The 25,455-nt window shown below is 47.3% G+C and overlaps 1 protein-coding gene and 1 long non-coding RNA gene across 5 annotated transcripts in view; both read right to left on the bottom strand.

The window, feature by feature from the left end:
- Nucleotides 1-9,075, bottom strand: part of SMAD3 (SMAD family member 3) — a 73,242-nt gene extending 64,167 nt beyond the window's left edge. For 3 of the 4 annotated variants that reach the window (XM_064722721.1, XM_064722722.1, XM_064722723.1), the window contains exon 1: nucleotides 7,859-8,138. In XM_064722721.1, coding sequence (XP_064578791.1) covers nucleotides 7,859-8,064 — 206 coding nt within the window. In that variant the 5' untranslated portion in view covers nucleotides 8,065-8,138. Of the gene's footprint in view, nucleotides 1-7,858; nucleotides 8,139-8,909 lie in introns of those variants that run through there. The other variant, XM_064722724.1, reaches the window with a different exon arrangement.
- A 1,979-nt stretch (nucleotides 9,076-11,054) lies between these two features.
- LOC135452347 (uncharacterized) lies at nucleotides 11,055-18,068 on the bottom strand. Its single transcript, XR_010441593.1, has 3 exons — nucleotides 17,968-18,068; nucleotides 11,806-11,921; nucleotides 11,055-11,167 (listed from the first exon to the last, which is right to left on the bottom strand). It is a non-coding gene; the product is annotated as an uncharacterized LOC135452347 (long non-coding RNA).
- Between the last annotated feature and the right edge of the window lie 7,387 nt (nucleotides 18,069-25,455).

The following is a 25,455-nucleotide window of genomic DNA, read 5'->3' as shown; positions in this document are numbered from 1 at the left end:
GAAGTGTCTGGTGGCTGCACTTTGATCCTACACAGGAGACGACACCTGTATGAGGATAGGAGGGTTTCACCGGGGTGAATGGTGAAGGGATTGGTTAATTAGAGAGTGAAACACAGGGTTTAGGATTTCTGTACAGGGGGGTTTAGAGAAGTAAGATGGAGGAATTGGGGTGTGTCCTGTCCTTCTTCTTCTTCTTCTTCTCCTCCATCTTCTGTGGTGATGGTGGCACTTTGGGATTGGTCATTACTGAAAGTGCACCGGACAATAAGAATAAAAAGGATTGGGGAAAAATGATAAATATTGTACACGTAACCATGGGTATAAAGATAGGTGACTGTCCGGAGGGCAGCACAGTGTGCTCATGGCTGGCTGCTGAGCAGAGCTCTGTCGGGCCGAAAGAAAATCTTTTAGATAAACAATTAATAAACATAAAGACCGAAAGAAGAACTGAAGCCTCTTCTCGTCCTTTGATACGCGGGCTGCCCCAAGGCCACTCCGGGCCTTTCCAGGCCCCTCAAACAGCCGAAAACCGGACACAAAGAGATGCCAGCAAATGAGGATCCGGTCTGCAAGGCCTCCCACCACCTTTAAAAGCAGCATTACTGCAACAACCCACACATTACTGCCTCCTCGGCTAACAAAGCCGTGCAATTATCACCAATTCCAAAAGGAATCGGCAAACACCTGCTGGACCTGGTGGAGTCACCCCGTGGGACCGCAGGGCCTGGGCAGGAGCCTCTGGCTTGGCCTCACTGCCATCCCTCCCTCCCTGCCCACCAGCTCAGGCAGCTGGGGACCGCAAAGGGGATTTTACAAACACATCAAGGCACACAAGGACAAAAGTTAATTAGGACTATTCATAAGCCTGGCTGGAGGAGTGCTGCATCCCATCCCTGAAAATTTAATTGCGCTCAGCAGAGGAAAGCTAAAACATAGTAATCATAAAAAAATAACCCAAACAACAGAAAGAGATAATTTGGGAATAAAAACTGATTTCAATTTAATTCGAGCACTTGTTGGCCCTATTTATTTCATCAAGTAGTTCATGCAGGATAATGGCTTTACTGTGCATCTAACAGCATTAGAAGTTCCTAATAAATTAACAAGTGAAAATTAATGGCTGCTCAGTCCATTAAATCTCGTTAATTTTATTTTTGTTGTAATAATATAGCAATCACAAGTTTGCATTATTAAACCAATATTTATTAGAAGAACTCGTTTTAATTGGATCCCTGATGTGATAATCCTGTACAGTGTGTATTTCCTTATTTCATCAATTTTTTGCATTTATTTCTCATTATATTTAAATGACTGTGATATTCAGGGTCTTTTCCTAATGCTACGAAAGTTAAGCAACCATTTTAAACATTTTATTTCACACAGATTCAACACTTACTACACAATATAATGAGAACATCATGAGGCCCTTCAGAAGCTATTTTAACTCTTTTAGTCTCTTGAGAAAGGGCAGAAGAATGAAATACAGAGATATGAATATCTGAAAGCATCTTAAATTGTAAAATCAATTTTTTCCTCTTAGCCCCTCAGTGTCCTGGATAAACACCTCAGCTGTTTTTCAAGACAGGAGGAGTTTTATCACTGGTCTTAATGCAAAGTGTGAGCTGCCCTGCACAACTCAGGTAAAAAAATAAATATATATATTGGCAAAAGGGTTTGAATGGTTGTGACTGCACGAGAAATTACAAAACGGAGGAGACACCTTAATAAAGAGCTGCTGTGCTATTCCAGCAGCAACTCTTTGGAGGGGAGGCAGCACAACTCCTCCCCAGCCTCCCTCCTCTCCCAGCTCCTTGTCTCTGCCACAATCACTGAGTGTGTAGCTGCTCCCTAACTGCTTGTACCAACATTATTGCTGCAGCCTGACAGCAGTGCTTTGTTTTTGGGAATGCCAATGGAATACAACAACCCCACACACATCACCCAGGCTGATGTCAGAGGCAGCAACAAGTGCAAGGGGGAGGGAAAAACTTGGAGGGGCTGCAGGGAGCAGAAACCTGTGCCCAGGGAGGGGGGATTGACCTGTGGGGAGATGAGAAGGGCACTGATGGACAAGCAGGACTGCAGGCAGAAAGTCACGGAATCACACAGGAAAAGCTGAGTTGGAAAGAACCCACAAAGATCAGAGAGTCTCACACAGTCCAACTCCTGCCCTGCACAGCCCCATGCCACCACAGGGATCACAGATGACAAATCCTGTCCTGCACAGCCCCATGCCACCACAGGGATCACTGATTACAAATCCCGCCCTGCACAGCCCCAGGCCACCACAGGGATCACACAGTCCAACTCCTGCCCTGCACAGCCCCATGCCACCACGGGGATCACTGATTACAAATCCTGCCCTGCACAGGACGATGCCACCACAGGGATCACTGATTACAACTCCTGCCCTGCACAGGACCATGCCACCACAGGGATCACTGATTACAACTCCTGCCCTGCACAGCCCCAGGCCACCACAGGGATCACACAGTCCAACTCCTGCCCTGCACAGCCCCAGGCCACCACAGGGATCACACAGTCCAACTCCTGCCCTGCACAGCCCCATGCCACCACAGGGATCACAGATGACAACTCCTGCCCTGCACAGCCCCAGGCCACCACAGGGATCACACAGTCCAACTCCTGCCCTGCACAGCCCCAGGCCACCACAGGGATCACTGATTACAACTCCTGCCCTGCACAGCCCCATGCCACCACAGGGATCACACAGTCCAACTCCTGCCCTGCACAGCCCCAGGCCACCACAGGGATCACTGATTACAGCTCCTGCCCTGCACAGCCCCATGCCACCACAGGGATCACAGATGACAAATCCTGGCCCTGCACAGCCAGCCACCACAGGGATCACTGACTCCTGCACAGCCCATGCCACCACAGGGATCACTGATTACAGCTCTGCCCTGCACAGCCCCATGCCACCACAAGGACCACAGATGACAAATCCTGTCCTGCACAGCCCCATGCCACCACAGGGATCACTGATTACAGCTCCTGCCCTGCACAGCCCCATGCCACCACAGGGATCACAGATGACAAATCCTGCCCTGCACAGCCCCAGGCCACCACAGGGATCACTGAGTCCAACTCCTGCCCTGCACAGCCCCATGCCACCACAGGGATCACACAGTCCAACTCCTGCCCTGCACAGGACCATGCCAAGAGTCACACCCTGTGCCAGGAGCAGGGCCCAGCACTCCAGGAGCCCTGTCAGGCTCAGGCCCATGTGCACTCCGTGTACCTTCACCTGCAGAGCCGTCCTGCCTGTCCCACAGAGGCCACGCAGCCGGGCTGGTGAGGGCACTGCAGCAGCACAAAGGTTGGGCAGGGCTGTAAACCCTGCCAATGAAGCTCGGGCAGAACAGAGGTCACTGACACGGCTTTGCAGCAGGAAAATCCCAGCAGATGGAGCTGAGCAGGAGGATGGCAGCCTGAGGTGTTTGCACACGGGGACTGGGCTGTAACCACCCTGCACACCAGGGCTGAGCCCCTGCAGGCGCTCCCAGACAAGGCCATGAAATATTAAAGCTCCTCACACTCAGGGACAGAAAACTGCAAACAGGGTAGCTTGAAACTGGCATAGAAAAATAAATAAATTTCACATGGACACACAGAGCTGTGACTGATCCTTTGCTGGTTACTGCATCAGATGTGCAGCCCCAAAAGAAGTGTGGAATCACAGAATATCCCCAGCTGGAAGGGACCCACAAGGAGCAAGTCCAATGACCCCAAAATCACACCATGATGTGAAACACAACATCCTTCGGGGTCTTGCAGACAGCCTCTGCCACTTCACATCCTCACAGCTTTCCTATTTTCCTGGTATCAACTCAAACCTAAGAACATGATCAAGTCCTGTAAATATTGTGTGGTCAACAACCAACACAACTGAAGCTGCACTCACACCCACGATGTTTCTGAAATATTTATGTTCCTTCCCTATTATCCTTATTCATTAAGTTCCTTGTGTATTATTCCCGGTTTTCCCCACCAAAATGTAAATCATTTAAGGAACACCTTGTTCGGTGGCTTTTAAGAAGCAAATGTGCCATGTTTCCATTTTAATTGGTACATTCTGCCCTTATCAGATGAGTTCCAAAAGAAGTAACACCCACCTCTCTGCAAAACTGTTTTCTAAATTAAAAAAAAAAAAAATACAACCCACCACTTAAAAGAAGGTGTTCCTTCCATACAGGAATCCTGGCTCCCCTAAAACCACTGGTGATACCAAAACAAATAAATACAGTAATGAGTTCAAAAGAAAAATGTGCATATGAAAATATATTACAAAACGTCAGGAGATTTATGTCTGTGTATGTAGCACCACTAAAGCTCTTGAAACAAAGCTCTATCTCATAAAGCAGGACTACAGATACTGCCCAGCTTGTAGAAATTACTGAGTGCCCATCACGTGTCTGGTTTCTGCAGATCAGACCCTAAAAATGTTGAGTTGAACACTCATCACACTTCATTTCCAGGGCAAAGCTGCTGGTTTCTCAGGTGCACAAAGCGGCCTCACTTCTGCTCAGAACAGTGCTAGAAACTCAGATTTTTGCAGGTTTGTACTAATGTCAGATGTAGGGGCCATTCTTACCCCGTTTTTGGGTCTCTGAAGAGAACAGAGGCACCAAAATCCTGCGAGCAGCTGGAGCAGATCATTGCCTGCTCACAGAGCAAAGCAGAGAAGCCACAAACACCCAGCTGCCTGTGCTGGGTAGGTGTTAATGGCACACTTGTGCCCAGCTTGGTCTGAAAAGTGATAAAAATGCTCATCCTGAAAGCTGGGCTTGCAAGATAAGCAACTGTGACAAAGGATGCATTTTAATGGGCAGAAGAATGTGTGCTCTCAACTTTTATCACCCAATAGAGGATGAAAAAACCTTTCTGCCAGGGAGACCCGGACTCACCAGGTCAGCTCTGACACCAAAGGGCACAAAGGTTTAAAGAAAGGTCCTGCTGGGGCAGGGTGGGCCTTGGCAGCTGTGCCCAGAGCAGGAGGGAAGGAAGAGCTCTGAAGGAGCTCCCCTGTGCAGCAGCAGCACCAGAAACCATCAGATGGTCTGAGACCAGAGTTGGGCAGGTGGAAATGACTTCCTCCTCCAGCAGTAAAAACAAGAAGGAAAAATCCTTCTTGCCAGGAGAGTCACACTGAAACCCTTGAAGGCCTCTCCAGCCTTTTGCTGTCTGCCACAGGTTCTCCCAGCAGAAAACCTGGGGTGTCTGTCACACCTCAGAAATTGAGCACTTGGAGAAATAACACATGCTGAGCAAATACACAAGCAAATAAACTAATCCCTGTTTACTAATCTGTTAGGAGATAGCATGCAGTACATGCTTCCAGATCCCAGCAGATAAACACGACAGCAGGAATACATTTGTTATTCTAATTCCTCAGCCCTACAACAAAACAAATATTTTTTTCCTGTCCTTTCTTCAAACAATCCCACCTGATCAGTCCAGGAATTTGCTGCATAGCCCTCATTCCCACAAGCAACGTTTCTGCAAAGCTCGAGCCCTTTTCCATGTGAAACTTGCTCTGTCTCATGGATACAATAGCTAATTTTGGACTTACCCTGCTCCTGCTGGGCCAGAGTCATCACTGGCATGGCTCCACTGTAATTCAGTCTACTGATGCATTACAGACAATGCACAACATGAGCTAATCCTTAATGATGCTTTTCCCCCTCTCCCCCCTCCCCAACATATTATGTGAGTAAATAGTAAAATGACATACGTTAAAATTATTAAATGAAAATAACAAACAGCAAACTAAAACCAGGCTAAAATCGTCTTGCAAACACTAATTTCAGATGACACAGTAATCAGATTCACAGATACATTAGGACAAGCAGTGCAGCCCAGAGGAAAAGGCACAGCTCTTAAAGTCACAAGGCCTGGTCAGAGCTGCAGCTCTGCACTGACTTCAGAGAGATCTTTCAATGCTGCATTCCCCAACCTCTGACACACAGATGTGAACATCTCAGTGCAGAAAACCTAACCACGGTCATTTCTAAACAATAAAGAAGCAGACATGAAGTTGTGTTTAAAAATAATGCCAAGCTACAAGGGGCTCCCACCAAACAGGCTGATGCCTCCCCCATACCGAGGTGTAAGATCTGCAGGATCCAGGCTCAGTGTCATAAATGAACATGAAATGTTTTAATTTCTGCACATATTTTCATTAACAGAGGAGGAACAGCCAGGGCAATCTCTGAAGGTGAGTATTCATCACTTGTGATCTATGTTTGTGTTGTTATTTATTTTCAACATCTACTTTTTTTTTTCTTTAATACAGCATTGTGTTTGGCCCAACTCTTTTCTTCCTTTAAATCATAAAATAGCAAATCCTTCCTTATCTAAACCACCTCGTTAGGAGTCACAGAAGTTCCAGGGGCCTTCATGCTCTGCTCCCTAACGGGTCAGCATCAGCCAGACACAATACCCAGGTCACAGCAGCAGGGCTGCTCCAGCAATTTTCTTCTTTTCAAATGGCAAATATTTCAGGGAAGTGCTTTAAACAGTGAATTAAGTACGTGGAAAGCAAGCTGCTCACCAAGAACTTTAAAAATATAGGTTTTAAGGCGTTTGTATTGTGTGGTGGATCTACAGGTTTTGATTTCTGCTTCAAGTAGAAGCCGGAGCAACTCTAACAAAGGCTGAGAGCTCTCATTTGCATTACTGGCCATAATCTTAGCCACAGTCATTCAGCACCAAAAAAGATAAGGAGGCTTTATTTTTCCTTTTAAAAAAACACTGCAGTTGTTGGGAGAAAATTTTAGGAGCTCCAAACATCCACATTTCTAAGCTACTTGCTTCACTTTTTCATGCAACAGATGCTGCTTTGTATCAGCTCCTGCATATTAAATCATTCTGACAACCAAGAAAGCATACATTTGTTTGTGCCAGAGAGAAGCATGAATACACACACACACACAGATATCTTCTCACGCAGAAGCACACAATTATGCAGCATTCAAATATTTGGAATGAACTTTGGCCTTTGCTTTAAAAAAAAAAAAAAGTACTCTCAAACAACAATCAGGAACAGACCCAGCAGTCATCTGGCTGAGCTCAGAGAAATCAACAATCTGCAGCAATAAAACACCACTTGTGGGCAGCCATTTGAAAGTTACTTGGAAAATTATTCTTAGGTGGGATAGTTTTATACACGTCTTTTATGATTTATGATGGCCCTATGGATCGAGTTCGGAATGCAGACTAAAAATAAAATCTATGTTCATTCAAAAAATGGAGGAAAAAATCAGTTCTATTCACCCTCACATGTGTGGGGTGTTTTTGCACTCCGAACGACCTCCTTCAACTCTGCCATTTGCATTCCCGATTTAAAAAGTAACTCGAAAACATCAGCAGAGCAGGGCTCTAAATCACCCCTTCAGAGGAGTAATAAGGAAGAAGCCAAACAACCCAAACAAAACCGTTTTCCTGACGCACTAATCACAAGAAAATCGTAATGCAACAGCACTTGAGAACACGCTGAAACTTCTGACAATGAGAGCACCCTCAGTGAGTGGAACTGATCCGCAGCGCTTCCAACTTTTTTTTTTTTCTTTTTTATGATCTCGGCCCGAGGCATATTTTCTCCACTACGTTTTCTCTCTGGTTACTAGAGAGTAATTCAATTCTGTAGCCAGTTACGGGGTTTTTCTGAACTAGATAAGGAGCAGGCAGAGAGGACCAACACCGCAGCGAGCGCGGCAGGGCCGGGACGCCGAACGAGCCCCGTCCCGGCCGTGCCGGAGCTCGGGGGTCCCTGAGGGTCCCGCGGCTCCCCCGCACCCCGCCGGGCCCCGGGGCCGCGCCCTCCGCACCCCGGTACCTGGGGATGGTGATGCACTTGGTGTTGATGTTCTGCGTGGTGATCGCCTTCTCCAGCTCGTCCAGCTGCCCCGTCTTCTTCAGCTTCTTCACCAGGCTCTTCACCGCCTTCTCGCACCATTTCTCCTCCTGCCCGTTCTGCTCGCCTTTCTTCCAGCCCAGGAGCCGCTTGACGATGGGAGGAGTGAAGGGCAGGATGGAGGACATGCTGGCTGTGCCGGCAGCGCCCGCCGCCGGCTCCGCGCTCTGCCCGCCGCCCCCCGCGCTCTGCCCGCCGCCGCCGCCTCACACCGCGCGGCCCTGCCCGGCCCGGCCCGGCCGCTCCCCGCCCGCCGCTGCCTCAGCGCCGCGGGCCCGCGGCTCCAAACTTTGCCCGGAGTTCGCCGCCTCTCCCCGGCGGCGGCGGCAGCAGCTCCCTCCTCCTCCCCCTCCTGCCCCGCTCTGTGTGCGCGGAGAGGCGCCCACTCCAGCTCATTCCCAGTCTGTCTCTCATGCAAATTGCCTGCTGGCCGCCCCGGCCCGGCTTCCACCCCCTCCTTCCCTCCCAAACACGCCGCCGAGGGAGGGAGGGAGAGAGGGAGGGAGGATGGAAGGAAGGAGGGCGGGGAGGCGGCCGGCCCGCCGGGAACTCCGCGCCTCCATCGCCGCCCGCGGAGGCCCCGGCTCCCCGAGGGGATCGCGCTCCGCGGGGCCCACGGCGAGGGCAGAAAGGCCCAGGAGCAGGACAAGGAGAGGTGCCCGGACAAACCCCATCGAGGGCACGCAGGAAAATAAACACAAGTGTAAAGCCCCACAAGTGTAAAGTCCGCTCAGTGAGGGAAAGGGGACCAGAGGGTCCACAGCGTGGCTGCGGCCCCTGCCACGGGCATTTCGTCCATTCTCACACAGATACCTGAACGCAGCTTGGCCAGCCGTGCTCAGACAATCAGCTGCTTTTTGTTCCAACCCCTTTAATTTACTATTCCATTCCCTCATTTTTCCACCCCGAGCAACAGGCACCCGAATAATTTTTGCCCTGTATCAGACAAAAAGGACACCCTGGAGGTGTTTACCGCCGCAGCTGGTCAGAAATTCTCAGACGGAATATTTTTGTCAGAGGACGGCAGTTTGTTCACATCTAGGTGTTTTGTAGAGATGCTTCGGTTTGGGCTGACTCAGGGTGGCATCCAGGTACATTTCCAGTTTCTAACTTTCCATCACTGGGCAGACTGGGTTGTCACACTCCCCGGTCTCAAGCATGCTGAAAGGCAGCCCAGGTCCTAAAAAAACATATAATTATAAACTTTAGCTACTCAAAGCAGCAGTTCTCTGTTAAACTACCCCAAAATGGTGCTGAGCAAGGAGTCTCAGAGGCACCTGGTGACTCTGCAGGTGCCCCCAACCAGGCTGGTTCCCTTTATCAGCTCCAGCTGCATCTCATCTCCCTGCAGCAGCTGCCCAGGAGCAACAGGGTGAAATTTTGTGGGACTTGGCTCCCGAATTCTGAGTTTTCAAGCTGAGATACGCTTCCCAGTTTTCTCCATCCTATCAGAAGGGGCGGCGGCGAGCCCGAATTTGGGAAGCCTGCGGGGCAGCTCGGCAGCTCCCAGACACGGGGTTCTTGCCAACCCACATTCCCATACTCCGGGATCCAGAGAAACCCGGGGGAGACTCCTCGACAGCGGCATCCCAAAGCTCCCTGTGGGTGCCTGTGGATTTGGGGCGGCCAGCCCTCCGCAGTGCCTCCTGGCAACTCGGGAACCGAGGGCATCAGACAGCGGCTGAGCTCTGAGGCTGCCTTGGCTTTCACAGGCACTTCAAACCCAGGCTTTTATTCCAAACTGACAGTACCAATTTTTGAAATATTAATATTGGATACAAATTAAATATGTCTTTTTTTTTTTTTTTTTCCTGCAGCATTCTCATATTATTCCCCAACACGCATTCCCTGAGTGTCTTGAATTTTGGAGGCTCACCACTAAAATTTTGGATTGTTGCCTTGACCCAGTTTTTGGCTGCTTTGGTTGAGATGCCTGAAGTACAAAGATGTGGAACCCCTGTAGATTATGATCCCAACATCGTTTAAGGAAATATCTCCTCAATACCTCTAAAGCACTGCACATAAAATTACTGATACTATTTACACTAGAAGCAGGATGCCTCAGTTACTGACTTGCTGTATATTTGTGTTTTTCTGAAAAGGCCAAGTTTCTGATAGTTTATGATTATTTAAGGGTCTGAACTCTGATTTAAAAGTTGTTGTTCACAACTCCAGAAAATGGCTTGAATGTGTGAACCAAGTGAAACACAGATGGGGAAGTCAAATAAAATTTTTAAACGCAGAAATACATCCTTAATACATTTTGAAATGGGGTGAAGTTAAATAATCTTTTTCTATTTTCCCAATTCTTGGCCCAGCACATTTTGTAAGCCCAGAGGCTGAAGGACTTGCCTCAGACCTGCTAAGTCCATATTACACCAGGGTGATCTCTGAGCAGATTTCTGTTCTGGGGAACAGCATTTCTTTCCAGCTGTTTTGGATAGAAAACCACAGGCACCATTCCATGCTTCTTCCATCCAGAAAGATTTTGGTAATACTCAAATCTCATCTCTATACTCACAATTCATGCTGTGACCTTGGTTGGAGAATTTTCTGTCCATGTTCATGGGCTGATCTTCACTCCTCACAGTCATCTCACAAGTCATGGTCTGGGTACATTTGAATAAGGGGAAGGAGAGGAAGAGCTGAGTGGTTTGCTTGTGCTTGTACAGTGATTTAGTGGCAAAAGGGTGAAGATAATTTGCTAAACACTAAACCAAACTGGGTCTCTTGCTTACAACCTCGAAATGAGGTGTAGGCAGCTAAACCACTGATCTAAACTCTGGGCCACAGCAGCACTGAAAACACTCCTGAAAACAAACAAACAGTTGGGCTTGGGATGTGGGATACATTTCTAAACTTAAGGCCGTGATATTTAATGGAACTGCTTGTGTGCTTGCTGGGGTTACCTGTCAGAAAGAACTGGTCTATGAAAATATGACTTTCTGAACCCCTAGACAGTAATCCTTTATTTCTGAGAGTTTTGGACACTCACATAGTGGAAAAATGAACAGGAAAAGCAGGACCGTCCCAATTCTGCGTGGTCTGGATCCGATTGCTGGTTTACAAAATGTCTGACGTCTTGGAAGCCACCACTAGGCAGGAGAAGTTTATGCTTCTTTTTGTGATTGTGCTCATTTTTTGTGGAACAATTTGTTCTTTACTTTTAAAAAGTCATTATCTTTGCTTGTATTTGGAATTGTAGAGGTTCAGGGCCACAGTCTGCTCTTACTGAGAAATAAAGATATATGTAGTCTGCAATAATGTGAGGAAACCAAACACTTCAAGAAAAAAACCCAAACCCTTTACAGCTCTTTTGCATTTCTTAACCTTTTACTAATACACCAGCACCTTAAAATTACTGAAAAAATAATATCTGCATACCTTGGGTTTTGATATGATTAATGAATAGGACCAGGATTAAAATTCTCCTTTCACAAAGAGAAAAATCAGGCTCTGCTTTAGGAACAATATAAAATTAGCATGAGAAACAAGAAGGTGTTCACTGGAGCTCCAGCTGTGCATATATGTACCTTTATCCAAAATATTTTTAACGGCTTCAGAGACTGAAGAATTGTTGTGTGCTTTGCTCCACGTTCCCTTTGCATCCTTTGAGTAGCAAGAAGGGATTTTTGGGGCAGCCAGGAAGGTGTTCAGGGCGAGCTGGGGCAGGCAGGATGGAGGCAGCGTGGCCAGAGCACGCTGTTCCCTGCCTGGGCTCGGGCTCTGAGGGAGCCTGCTGCCTGCTCCGACAGCTCCAAACGTGCCATGTGTCTGGGCTGAAAATCAGGGAGTGGTTGAGAAGCAGCTTCTGAGGTGCTGCCCCCATTTCTACCTCACTGACTGAAATACTAAATGTAATTTCCTACCTGTACGTGGAATTTTACAATTCCCAGGTGGACAAGCTGGGAAGCTCACAGCAGACAGGGTGGTGGCCTCAACTCCTCTTGTCCAGTGTTCTCCATGAAGGGTGAGATGGGCAGCACTGAAAATGAGTTTTAAATTGGGTTATCTTCATTGCTTACCTTGTAAATAAGGGCTGTGACATTTAACTTGGAACCTATGTTATGCATAATGTGCATAAACAAGGGAAAGTGTGGGAGCTTTCCCTGATGAAGGTAATATATATATCTATATGTGTAGAACAGCATTTATATGCAAGCAAACCTATCTTAATCACTCAGAACAAACCTACGGGAAAATAGTTTCTGGCGTGAGTCATGAAAAAAGCGAAGCCTTTCTAAGTTAATGTCTTCAGCAGTAATGTCAGCTCTGTGAAATACACAGCTCAGTCAAATCCTTGCAGGGTACCACAGCTATTCTTCTCTGCAGATGAGAAAACACGCACACACAATAAAAAGTTGTTTTGTTGGAAATTCCTATTGCTTCATACACACAAGCCAATTCACCTGCATGTTCCAAGAGGCTCAGTGGTGCAAAAAGCACACAACCACTTCTAGTTAAGCCAGAATCCTTTCTGTTACCACGGCAGCACCTCTTGCCTAAGGAAAAAATACAAGGCAGCAGCACGTCCAGAGTGATCCTTCTGAAACACTCTCCCAGTTCCTGGCAGTTATTTGCGTAGGTGCTCCTGAACTGGAGCTGACCTCCCTGGAGAGCCATGGACAGGCCATTCCTGCACTCCTAAACCTCTCTGCTTCTGATTTACACCTCTGAGTAGCCTTCCCATGGCCCATGTGGGGCACAGGACAGAGCTGCTTTGAAGAAGAACTGAAATTATCCACTGCAAAAAACAATTCCCTCGTGATTTCCTTTATGGACTGTACAGGTCTCGGCAGAGAGAGAAAGGGCAGTGTTGAGGCTGGGGCAGGTGAGTGATCTCCTAGGAAATGTGAGTTTTCCCCTCTGTGTCTCAGTGAGATGTGAGGCAGCCTGGCCCTCGGGGGGTGTTTGTGGTGAGCTGGGGGGCCCTGGCTGCTCCCCTGGGGTCGGGGCTGCTCGGGGCACTCGCAGCTGCACGGGAAGCGGCCGAGCTCTGCTTCACTGCTGTGGCACGTGCTGCTGGGCAGGGCTCGGCCCCCCTGACAAACACCTCCAGAGAGAATCCCAGCTCTGCTTCACTGCCGTGGCCCGTGCTGCTGGGCAGGGCTGGGCCCCCCTCACAAACCCTGATGGGACAGGCTGCAGGGCCCTCAGCCCCTCACAAACCCTTATGGGAACTCCTGCAGGGCCTCAGCCCTCTCACAAACCCCTTAAGGGACATCCTGCAGGCCCTCAGCCCCCCTCACAAACCCTTATGGGACAGGCTGCAGGGCCCTCAGCCCCTCACAAACCCTTATGGGAACTCCTGCAGGGCCTCAGCCCCCTCACAAACCCCTTAAGGGACATCCTGCAGGGCCTCAGCCCCCTCACAAACCCTTATGGGACAGGCTGCAGGGCCCTCAGCCCCTCACAAACCCCTTAAGGGACATCCTGCAGGGCCTCAGCCCCCTCACAAACACCTCCAGAGAGAATCCCAGCTCTGCTTCACTGGCATGGCACATCCTCCTGCTGGGCCTCAGCCCCCTCACAAACACCTTCAGAAGGTACAGAGAGAATCCCAGCTCTGCTTCACTGGCATGGCGCATCCTCCTGGGCAGGGCCTCAGCCCTCCTCACAAACCCCTCAAAGGACATCCTGCAGGGCCTCAGCCCTCCTCACAAACACCTTCAGAGGGAATCCCAGCTCTGCTTTTCCCTCCTTTTTTCTTGGCTTGGCTTTGAAATCTGACAATTACTAACACAGCACATCCTGCTGGGCAGGGCCCCTCAGCCCCCTCACAAACACCTTCAGAGGGTGCAGAGGGAATCTCAGCTCTGCTTCACTGACATGGCACATCCTGCTGGGCCGGGCCACACAGCTCTCCTCACAAACCCCTTATGGCACACCCCTCCAGGCAGGGCCCCTCCTCACAAACACCTTCAGAGGGAATCCCAGCTCTGCTTTTCCCTCCTCTTTCCAGAGGCTTGGCTTTGAAATCTTAATAGGCTCTTACATGGGGACTCCTGGCATGGTTTGCAAGTGTCCAATATGTGAAGGGAAACAGACGGTGATAGTCTGGAGGACAGTTCCTAGTTTGGTTTTGGAGTGTCATGAGAGAAAATAAAAGATCTTGATGAGGACACTCCAGCTTCTTTCCTGCATGGCTGTCAGAGCACAGAAAGGGACACACAGGGACACAAAAGCCTCCTGAGGCTGAGCCCTCTCCTGAGCCACAATCACTGGGATAAGGCCTGATCTAATCTTTCCAAATGTGCTAACAGCCTGAAATTAATATGCTTTTAATTAGGCTGGAGATAAAACTGTCACTAGGGTGGCCACCCAGTGGGATGTGCTGATATCCTGAGGGATGCAGTGGAGGATTTTCAGCACCCGGGTGTGAGGAGGCAGCACCTGCAAACTCAGCCCTGCCCAGACTTTGCATACAAGGAGCTGCTGTCAGGCTGCTCTCAGTGTGACAAACATGGCCCTGTCCCACTCTGGCAATCTGAAATTTCATGGGGTTTAATATGGCTAAGAAATAAAATCCAAATTCTTAGTTTTAGGGACAGTTCTCCTCATGAGATGCATCCCTCCCCTGGTTGCTGGAGGGAGCGAGGTGCTGGTGAGATTCCCCTGACTGCTGTAGCACAAAAAGCACCAAAAGCTGCAGTCAGGAAAAAAAGAGAGGAATAAGCCAGGCCCCAAAACCAGAGGCTCATTACAGGTAACCCAAAAACTCCAGCTCCCAGCCACAAACATTTATTTGAGATTCCTTTCCCGTGTCCATATATGACTGTCTGTCCTTTCTCAATTCCTTGCTGTGTCTGCACCCTTTTTCTTCGCCAGGGCACATCTGTTAAAGTCTTTGCTTTGGTTTTGAAATGGGCATTTTCTATCCAGCTGAACTTTAAAAAAGCTCCTGAGCAAAGGCTTTAAAGGAGTAAATATAAATACATTATTTTTATGAATAAGCTCCTGTTTTCAATGTTCCACTTGCAGTGGCTTCTTGTCCACAACTGCTGGCATGCCTGGCCCTCTGCAAGAAGAATCCTCTTCTGGAGGAACACACTTTTCCTTGTGCACAAGGGATATTCTCAAGGAACATTTTAATGAAAAAATTCACCTGTAATGAAGAGGTCAGTCCCACCAGTTTTGGGAAACAGAAACAGCCTGGCCAAACTGACCTCCCAGCACTGCAGGGAGATCCTGCTCAGGTTCAAACTCTGGGCCTGACTTTGTTTGGGCCAAGACTTGTGCACAACCTGGGCTGAGCTTGAGGCTGCTCACAAGATCCATCCATGCACACAGCAGGGAGGGAATCCTTTGGATCCCAGCCCTACCTCACCCAAGTCAAGTGGGACTTGACTAATTGCTAGTACTATAGAGTTTAGTCAGTAGTTTTTATGTGGTGGTGGCTCCCCTACATTAAAACCAACAGTTAAAGGCCACTTCTTCATTTTTGAGGTTTACTTAATTAAGTTACCCTTTCTCTCTTTTCTTTTTTTCTTCAATTCTTTTAACCTAAAATGCATTGAAGGCCTCACAAAGGGACTGTCATTTTCATTTCAACCAAGAATACTCTAAGGCAGCAGCAAGGAGTGGCATGGAATTATTTGCCCATGAATAATATGTTAATATTTATACATATCTTGGTTAGATAAGGAAACAACTTGAAGATCTGTGGGAGAAGCTCTGCATGGCCATGCTGTGTGGAGCAATGTTTCCAGCTCCCTGTAGAATCCCAAGTGTTGATTTTGCCTCCTGACAGTTTAATGTGTAACTCAAGAAAGTGCATTCTTCAAGGTAAAAAACGGGGAAATCAAACCACCCCAATCTGCCTGCTCTCCCCTCCTGGGGTTTCACTGCATTTTGAACAGAGCACAGTCCCTTCACTGTTGGGATCCTCAAACACAGCTGAACTGGAGAGAGTCCACAAGCTGTGCATGCAAACATACAAAAAACCTTGAGTTTATTTTTTTGAGTCCTTACTATTGCAAAAATGCAGCTTTGCCTTTTCATAACATTTTCATAAAGCTCAAGTCCCACTTGGGCAGTAGAAATGGCACAAATGGGAAGAGAATGACAAGGAAATGTTCTGTGTGTGTAAGAGGAGGGATGTTTACTCCTTGTTTATTTGTTCTGGGGCAAATAAAGTGCTTTGTGTGAAGGCTCTTTGCAAGAGAGGCTGAAACGCTCTCTGGGCCCTGTAAAAGCATTGCCAAGTTTGTCAGCAGAGGGGAAAGAAATCTGGGCAGGCTGCCCTAAATTAAAACTAAACTTAAATCAAATTCAGTTCAAATACACAGAGTAGTGCTTGCTGTGGGGGCTAAAGGCAGAATTACCAACTCAAACACTGAAAACTCCTGAGTGAAACCTGTTCAAATGGGTCTGAAATTTAGCAAATAAATTAAAATAATAATAATAATGTTGTTTCCTTCCTTCAGCTTTTGCTGGGTGTCAAAGGGGTCATGTTTCCTAGCTTGTCTTGGCCCAGGTAAGAGATGAGATGAGGTGAGCTGAGGTGAGATGAAAGTGGAGGTTCTGATGCAATTCTGTCCTTCTGGGAGTTAAGGATTTAAGGAACATCACCTGTGTGAGCTTGCAGTCAGCTCCTGAGGGGTAGGGGCATTGCAAAAGAAACCAGAGCTGTGGAGAAAGTCCAATTAATTATTCATTTTTAATTTACCTGAGATACTGAACAAATTAAGGATGCTGCTTTATTGGAACACATTGGGATCCTACACATTTATCCTTTCTTTTAGGATAAACTAACCAGCATAACTTGGATCTGGATCAAGATTTCAAGCCAAACCTCAGGACTGCCTGCATGAGGCTTCCTATTGGTTTCAATATGAGATTTTGGGGATCTTGTAAAATGAAAATGTCACACCACTAGTTACAGGGCTTTCTGTAATGTGTCAAAGTCATTTTTTCAATATTGGTGGTCTTTCCCCTCCCAAGTTTTTGGGAGTAGAATTGAAGATCACGTGCTCCAGCACTTAGAGAGACCCTGTGAAGTGAATGGAAGCCAATTTAGGCAGCTGGGTACAGCCTTGATAGAAATTTTCAAAGGCACACGTGATTTTTATGACCTTAGGACTATTTCTTGCCTCTGGAATTCTCTTTCATAGCTTAACTTCAGCTACCTCTTCACAAAAACCCTGTCCTGTTTGTTATCAGCACTCACAGATGTCCTTTACAGATTTCCCTATTTCAAAGTCCCCGAAACAAACTGTGGGTACTGGTGGGGGGAGTACAAAGCAAGGAGATAATTTCAGTTACCTAACATTTATTTGACTTAGTCATGCAGAACTGCATCGGTGCAGCTGATAGGGAGTGATGATTAAACCAGAGCCTGAGTCTTTATTCCCATGTGATCACTGCCATTATCTGCTATCAAGGTTGATCTGACAGTAACTTTTATTTAGAATCAGCCACACTTCTTTCCCCGCCTACCCCAAAGGCACCAGAGCTGGTTGCAACTCCCCAGCTTGCAGAAGGTAAAATGTAATTTGTGCCTCCAGTGCAATGAGGGAGCTGGGAAAAGAGATCTGGCTTCTTTATTCTGGGGGGGCTGATACAAAACCCATCACAGGCAGGAAATCAGGGTTTGTAAAGAATCCCAGAATGGGACCTTAAAGCTCATCCCATTCCACTATCCCAGGTTGCTCCAAGCCCTTTCCAACCCAGCCTTGGACACTTCCAGGGGTGGGGCAGCCACAGCTTCCCTGGCTGTTGGAGAGTTGGAAGGTCCTTGGGTTGAAAAAACCAGAATGCTGTATGTCAGTTATTAAATATCCATCGATTCCTTGCTTTATCATACACATTCACATTTCAAAATATGTATATATTTCAGTATCCCTTGCAATATTGCATAATTTCGTGGTGTAAGCCCAGAACTTTGTAGGCAAATTCCTGAAAGTAAGGATATTTTTATAACAATACAGAAAATATTAACAATGATCACTTTAGGCAGAAATTTCACTATGCTGCCCACTTACAGGATGTGGAATGTGCTGCTAGATAAAGGTTAATGGACAGGTCCATACCTGAGCTCTGGTCCACAGGGAGTGACCTCGTGGCTGACCTTTCTTTTAGGGAAGCTGCCTGTGCCATCACTGCCCAGGAGCAGCCATGACAAACCAAGGGGTTCACAGAGCTTCCCAAAGAGCTGCTCCATGCCTGAAAGAAAGGAAGCCAGGTTAGAAACTAAATTTGCAAAGATGGTTGTCTGCAACTCTGGTTTCTGGTTTGGGGTTTGCATTGCTTTCTGGGTTGTTTCCTAAGAACTTAACCAGGCTTGCTGAGGTGGAGATTGAGGCATGTCTGAAATGAGTCAGCTTGTTTGTAGGTCTTCTGCCAGTTCTGAGAATTGTGTTTTCCTCAAAGACTCCTGAGCTGTGACCTGAGGATCTCCTGGGTCTGAATCCTCCAGATCTCCATGGTGGCTGTAGAAAGGGGGCTGGGGAGGAGGGGGGAGGAGGCTGTCAGCAGGGAAGAACACCCAAAATCAATGTAATTTCTTCATCATCAATTGGGGCTTTGATGGAAGGAGAATCCTGAAAAAGACCATTGCTACTGAGGTATGGAGAGCTCTGCCAGGCAGGATGATCCCAAAGCTGCTGCAGTGCAGGGCAGGATTTCAGTGGATTTATGGGAAATGAGAGTTCAGTCTTTGCTCTGCTTTGAGTTGGTACTTGGTAACCTGAGGGACTCTTCTACAGAGCAATTTGGATATTCTGGGCCCTTAATTTGATGAATTATTGTTTTCATTTTATAAAGTATTAGTTTTATTTTATAAAACACCTCTGAAGCAAGAAGGGAAATGGGGCAAGCTGTGAAATACTTCTCTGATCAGCCACCCAAAGCCCCATGAGATCCATTATTGTGACAGCAAATCTCCCTGCAGTGTGTGCAAACTCAGTCCCCACTTCTGTGCTGTCATGGCAAAACTCAGATCCATCCCACCCTGCCAGCCCCTTCAGGCCCTGGCCCATTTTGGGGCTACCTGAGGAATGAGAAACAATGTTCCCTCCCTGCTTTTGGGATGTGGAGAGGCCTCAAGTCAGGGCAGAAATGTGGAGGCAGCCACCCAGATGTTGGTGCTGCAATGAGGGAGACAGAGCCTTTTGTCTCTGCTGTCACTAAAGCTACAGAACAATTTATCTGATCTGTGCATGGAGCAGCATTATGTGACTTTCCACTGTGTGCAAACATTTCTCTTGCTCAAAATGCTACACTTAATGGAGCAGTTAGTCCTGAAAGCTACAACGTTTTGTATTTCTTCAGTATCATTAATGCTGGAAGAGACCAAGTCACCAGTTTGCCAGTACAGAGGATTAAACTTCCTGTTGCTACTTGTAGAACTCCACAGATTATGTGCAGTGCTTTGCACAAGTACAGTGAGACCTAAATACCTTACAATCTATTCATCTCTATCAGATAGAACTCCCTCCTCAGCCTAAATCATTAGTAAATGTTGTCTGAGTCATTAATGCACCAAAATTGATGAACACTGGACAGTTGAGATACATTCAAGGAGCAGAAGACTGACAGCAAACTGTCCCATTCCCATCCACCCACTGTCACCCTCCCAAAGGGAAAAAAAAAGAGAAAAAAAGGCAGTGGATTGTTCAAATGACAATGGGGTGAGGATGAAGGCACAAAGCCCTTTGAGAGAGAAGAAATTCCTTATGAATAGAGTGGAAAAGCTGAAATTCTGCAAAGGGAGAAGGGCAGGGCTGAGATGCAGCTGAGCTGCACAGGATCACAGAACCATTAAGAAAAGCTCTCCAAGATCATGGAGTGAGTGTTAACCCAGCAGCACAGGAAGGGAAGGATGGGGGCAGGCAGGCCCAGCAGGGAGGGTGGTGGGACGTGGGGAGGGTACCCAGAGCTCCTCCCCATCCACAGGACGGAGCAAGGCAAGGGCAGGAGTGGAAAAAGACACCAAAGCCAACAGAGTCCCTGGTACAGTGCTGGTGGAGCAGGGCAGGAGGAACTTCCAAGGGGGAAAAAGATGTGCAGATTGAGAGCAAAGGAGATGCTGGGTTTGTCCAGAGCTACCAGTCTGTGCTGGCCTGGGGACAGGGCTGAAGGACAGACAGAGTCACAAGCAGGAGTCTGACAACAGACAGGCTCCAACCCCAGGCTCCCTGTACACAAACAGAAGGGTGGGTGGCAAGATTGAAAAGCAGACAACACAGAGAGGCAAAGGTGAAGCTGAGGAGGGGTTGGATTTCTTTGCCTTTAAGAGATTTTATAGCCAATGATATGTTAATTTTGTGTGGTGCCAAAGTCAATATAAACTGCAGAGAAAATCAGATCTGTAGTGGTCAAGGATGTGGAGAAACAGTCGATTGTGTATTTAACAGGAAGCCAGGGAGATCAAAGAGTTTTCAAAATGGTTTTGTTTTTAACTGATACCCTGGTTTTATTTTGTTTAGATTGAGCTGGGGGCCTCTCTGAAGAGGATGAAAGGAGAACAGAAATGTGTAACAAAGACATTTCCCCTCTCCTTAATAGTCAAGGGAAGTTGACATCCCTGTCAAGCAATAGCACCATTATATGCAGGGCTGCAAGAAAGGAAGCTATTTTATCCTTGGGAGGAAAGAGAAATGTTATCTTCTACAAAGAGGTGAAGCTCTGCAGAAATTCAGGGCTGTTAATAGACTGTTATGACAGGGTGCAATTTGATTTCCAGTGAACAAGGCATGTCCCAGGCCTGAACAGCCCCAGTTAGCACAGATCAAACAGAGCACAGGCACAGCCTGCTCTCTGTAACAGTACCTTCAGCACTCTGCTTGTTTTAAGGGTTAAAGTAGGGTTTTGCTTTTAGCTATTTTCAGTTTGACATGAAGGGATGGTTTTGCATTAATGGAAGTGGCAAAGTCTAGCCTGTAATGAATTAAGATAGAATAACATGAGACTCTGCAAAGAGAATTCTCTAAAAGATCTTCTGTAAAAAGGAACATCTTGTAACACTTTTGGAGCAGCCCTTGGGCACAAAATTTCTGAATTAATTAAGTGTATGCTTAAATCTGCCTTTGCTGATCAAAACACTGAATCATCTTTATACTTTTTTCCTTGATACAGAATGGATTTGAGTGAATACTTGAACACGTGTTTGTTTTGCAGGACTTTGAAGTTGACGTGCATCCATGCCCTGCTTCAGTTTCATCCTCCCAGTTTGCAGGCAGCCTTATGAAGCTAAAGCCTTAACTTCCAGTTAAAACAGGATATTGAAGATCACAGATTAGAGGATACAAGAGGAAGGGGCTGTGCCACAGGAGGCACATATGCCCTCCCTGCTTCAGAATGAGGAACAAACAAGAGGCTGTTTCCCATTTCTGCAGCCCAGCTGCTTTGAGCACAGAGCCTCAGCAGCCCCTGCCATTGTTGCTGCAGTTAAGGTGGTGCCACCATCCATCAGAAACCGTTTCATAACTTGGCCACAAACACCTGCTTCAAGCTTAGCACTGAAAATGATCAGTCCTTCAGCAACTCTGAAGGCACTTCCCTCCTCCCCTGCCAAAATTCCACAAGTATTTTCATGCAGAATATCTAGGATTGAGAAAGTTTCCTCTTGGGTCGGTACCCCCATCATTTCCAAGCCACTGTGTACCTCTGAGGGAGCTGTGCACAATCCTGCTTTTGGAGAGCTGCTCTCTTTAGATGGAACTTTCAGTGCACAGAGCATGACAGGAATCATTTATGGTAGGAATCATGGTCTCTCAGGTAGATTCTAAATCCATGTATACTCATGATTTCCCTTTTGGTGTATCGTGCTGCTGACAGAGCAGTCAGAGGGATCTCAGCATCATCTGCACCACCACAGGCCCTTGCTCTGTCTGTTCAGGCTGTCAGCTGAACTTGTACCTCCACAATTGCCCCAGTTTGTGTTTTCTGCTCATGGATGACTCCATTTAATGTAATGGCTTTAGGGATGTAGGAGGCAGCCACGCCTCGATGCCTTTGCCTGCTCCATCCCATCCTTACCCAAAACCACAAGCCTTCAGCTCCACTGGGGAATGGTGTGAGGCTGGGAGCAGTGTGGGGTTACCCTCCCTCCCTGTGCTGTGCAGCCCTCATGTGCGAGCAGAGAGGCTGTGAAACCCCATCTTCCTTTCCCTACCACAGCTGTGGTTGAGTTGATGAGTTTTTGTTCCCCTTTCTGGCAGGGCTCCTGCTCCTGGCTGGGAGGGATGGAGCTGTGCTTCCCTGCACTCTCCCATGCCATGGTGGCACGCTGGTGAGTCAGGCAGCCTCTCTCAGCCACAGGCAGCTGCCTCTTGGCTTTGTGGTCTCTGCTGAAAAACGTGAGGAACCTTCATGTCACTGAGCTTGGCTCCCAGTGCTCCCCGTGGCACTGAGCTTGCCCTCGCTGTGTCCTCTTGTTCTCAAACCCTAAAGCCTCTTTAGTTTCGGGATTACCCGTGCCTCTCTCCAGCAGCTGTTGTTGAGCACCTGGGGATCTCCCTCTCTGCTCCTCGAGGCCGAGCCCGTGGATTGTTTGATCCATGCTTGGGTGCAGAGGGTGCAGCCAGACCTGGTGAGAGGGCAGAGCACGGGGCAGGAGCCAGCAGGAGAAATTCCCTGCTGCAGGGAGGAGATGGCTCTGCCTGAACCAGGGCCTGCAGAGCCCAGGCTGTGCTCAGGAGCTCCCTTCCCTTCCCAAAAGGGCATTTCTTCCACACAAGTACTCCACAAATGCTTTTGGCAATCGGCAGCTCATTTAGGTCATCAGCTGGAGGGAGGGGGACATGAAACAGCCCTGGAAATCCCACAGAAATGCTGAGAAAAACAAAACTACCCTCAGAATACTCGGCGCTTTTTTTTTTTTTTTTTTTTCTCTGAATAAAGGAAATTCTTCTACTCTCATCAGAGAGAGGAAGAAATTACATTGCCTGTAGTAATGGTGCCCAGAAGGAGGAACTAACCTGGTTCACTCTGGTGGAACAGAGAGCAGAAAGTTGCTGAGGTGTGGAGGAGTCCTGTGCTGCTCACTCCGGCTCCTCTGAAACAACCTTCACCAAATCAGCACAGAAAAATGCCTGGCACCAGGCACTAACCCAGGATAACACAGCCCAGCAGGAATGCAGCCCTCAGCCTGACATTCCTCTGAAGATGAGCAGCATTCCCTAATTCACCTGACTTGATTCTTTGATTTTAAAGAATAAAAAGTGGATTAGCCGCTGAAATAGAGAGCAGTACATAAGTACCACCTCTCAGGGGCTGTGCAGCAGTGGCCTCGCTGCCTGCCCCGACTCCCCTCTCGCAGGTGGGATACAGCCGTGTGTGCCCGGGGCTCCCTGCGTGCCAGGGGATCCTGCTGCTTTGGAAGGGTTGCATCCACCCCGGCACGATGCTGAGGCACGGCAAACACGTGTCAGGAGTTTCCAGCCCTCCTGCAGCCACCGAAAGGTCTGGGGAGCCCCACGATCCTTCCGTGAGCTAAGCCAGCCTTGAGGGATGGCCGTGCTTTGTCTGGAGGGGTTTTACAGCTCTCAGGGCCCAGCTGTGCTCCCCGGGGACCAGGCAAGGCTGAACAGGTCATGGGGAGACCTGTCTGGGAGTCAGGAAGGGCAGAGGAGCCCGTGCTCCGGCTGGGGGCTTAGGGAGATGACAATCTGTACACCCAGGAGTTTATCATTTCCGAAAGAACACCTTACTCTATCGGTTCCCCCTCCTTTGTCATCAGAGAAAAACTCACACTTTCCTAACTGAAAGTTCAGTCTAAACATAAATGTCACTGAAAGCCCAGCGAGACCTTTGCTTCTCTGGTTTCACTCTCCTGAGCTTTGGGGAAGATTATGCAACAGGAACACTGGGGTGACTCATCTTCTGGCATTGCAGTAAATTAGGAAATGTTTGCTGCGCTGTTGTAGGGCTTTCTACCGGCTATTTGTGGGCTGCTTCTTTCTTTGCCAGTCTTCAAATCTCAATTGCCCGTTGCCCTTGTCTGAGCTGGGAAAAGACTCCTTGGTAGGTGCTGCAGCTCAGCTCTGGAGCAGAGGGCAACAACAGCAGCTGTTGGAAGGAAATGATGGTAAAGAAATTCTGAACGTCCTTGGTCAGCATTTTTGCCCCCCCGTGAATATTTCTTGCAAGCCTTTGAATCACTGGCTTTGTTTCTCTGCTGTAACTCTTAACAACACTCTCAGCCATCAGGCACTCTGGGGGTCAAGGAGATTTTCCTCCCTGTTTGTTCCTGAAGCACAAGGCTTGTCACGATCACAGAGACTCTTCCGAGAGAGTCTGAATATGTCAGAGGAAGGACAAATTGAATGTAAGAAAAATCATGTCAGGCTCATCCCTCCTTCTTTGCAGTTTCTTTTGGTTTAAGGTTCAAAATAAATGTCTACTTGTCTTAAAGCATGAGAATTCATAAGGTGAGCCTTCCCTTCCCAAATCGATGGCAAGAATAAATTTTTGGAAGGAAACTGCAGAATAAGGAGAAATAGTAATATTGTGAGATTGAAAGTAAAACCACGAGGACTGGAAACACTGTGAAGGACATTAACCAGACTGTTGGTTAAGATGTGTGATGCCATAAATAACCCTGATGTAAAGACATGAGCTTTTGTTGCAATTTCATTTCTGGTTATTCTTGGTACATATTCTTAAAGGATTAGAAGAGAGAAAGTCAAAGCTCCATTGAAAATTCCACAAATGCCCCCTCATGTTAAAAAGTCCAGTGTGAGTTAGAACTTTTCTGAGCTACACAGAAATAATGTAAACTGAAATTTGATATAAATAGAAAAAATTGATAAAAACTGAAATTGATGTAAACTGAAATTTCAGGCAAATAAAAAGGGGCATGAGGTTCTCAGCTTTCTCTGTACAGTACCTCACTTTTTCCAAAAAAGAAATATGAACTTACTTTGCCATGGAAATCAAATAAGGCATCAAAGCCCAATTTCCTAAGGACAGTATCTATCAGTTTATTTGAAGCAGACATTTTTATGACCAGCAATGTTAACAAATCCAAACTAAGTATGCAATCTGTCAAGGAGAAAAATAAGTTTAGAATGAAAGTAAGTATTGCTCATTAAACTTTAATGGCAAGGCATTTAAAAGAAGAAAACCATCCATTACAATGTTGGTGGAATAGTGTATTGTCAAATTCCCCAGAGAGGACTTTTATCATGATGTTTAAATATATTATATTAAGGGATGGCTGTTACTCTGTTCTCTAAACAGGAGACTTTTTAGAGGAAAAGTTTAAGAGCAATATATATATATCCAGTGGTGAAAATTTCCCTATTGCCCAACAATTAAAAGGAACTGATGGATAATTATTCCTACCTGTCCCAAAGGATGTGCTGGGGGAAGAGTTGTGCTGATGCAAAGCTGAACCAAGCAGTGTTTTCCCATCCAGAGGGGAGCCTTGAAGGGGTTATTCCATTTTTTGGGATCTGCAGGATAAAGGATTTCTGTGATTAGTACTTTTCACTGGAAACAGAGCCATTGCTTTAGGTTTGGACCCACACTGATGAATCCTGAAGCTGGAGAACCCTTCCCTGCTGATCACATCC

The sequence above is a fragment of the Zonotrichia leucophrys genome, chromosome 10 (genome assembly GCF_028769735.1).
Source record: "Zonotrichia leucophrys gambelii isolate GWCS_2022_RI chromosome 10, RI_Zleu_2.0, whole genome shotgun sequence".
Taxonomy (NCBI): Eukaryota; Metazoa; Chordata; class Aves; order Passeriformes; family Passerellidae; genus Zonotrichia; species Zonotrichia leucophrys.
This window is presented reverse-complemented; position numbering and strand designations above follow the sequence as displayed.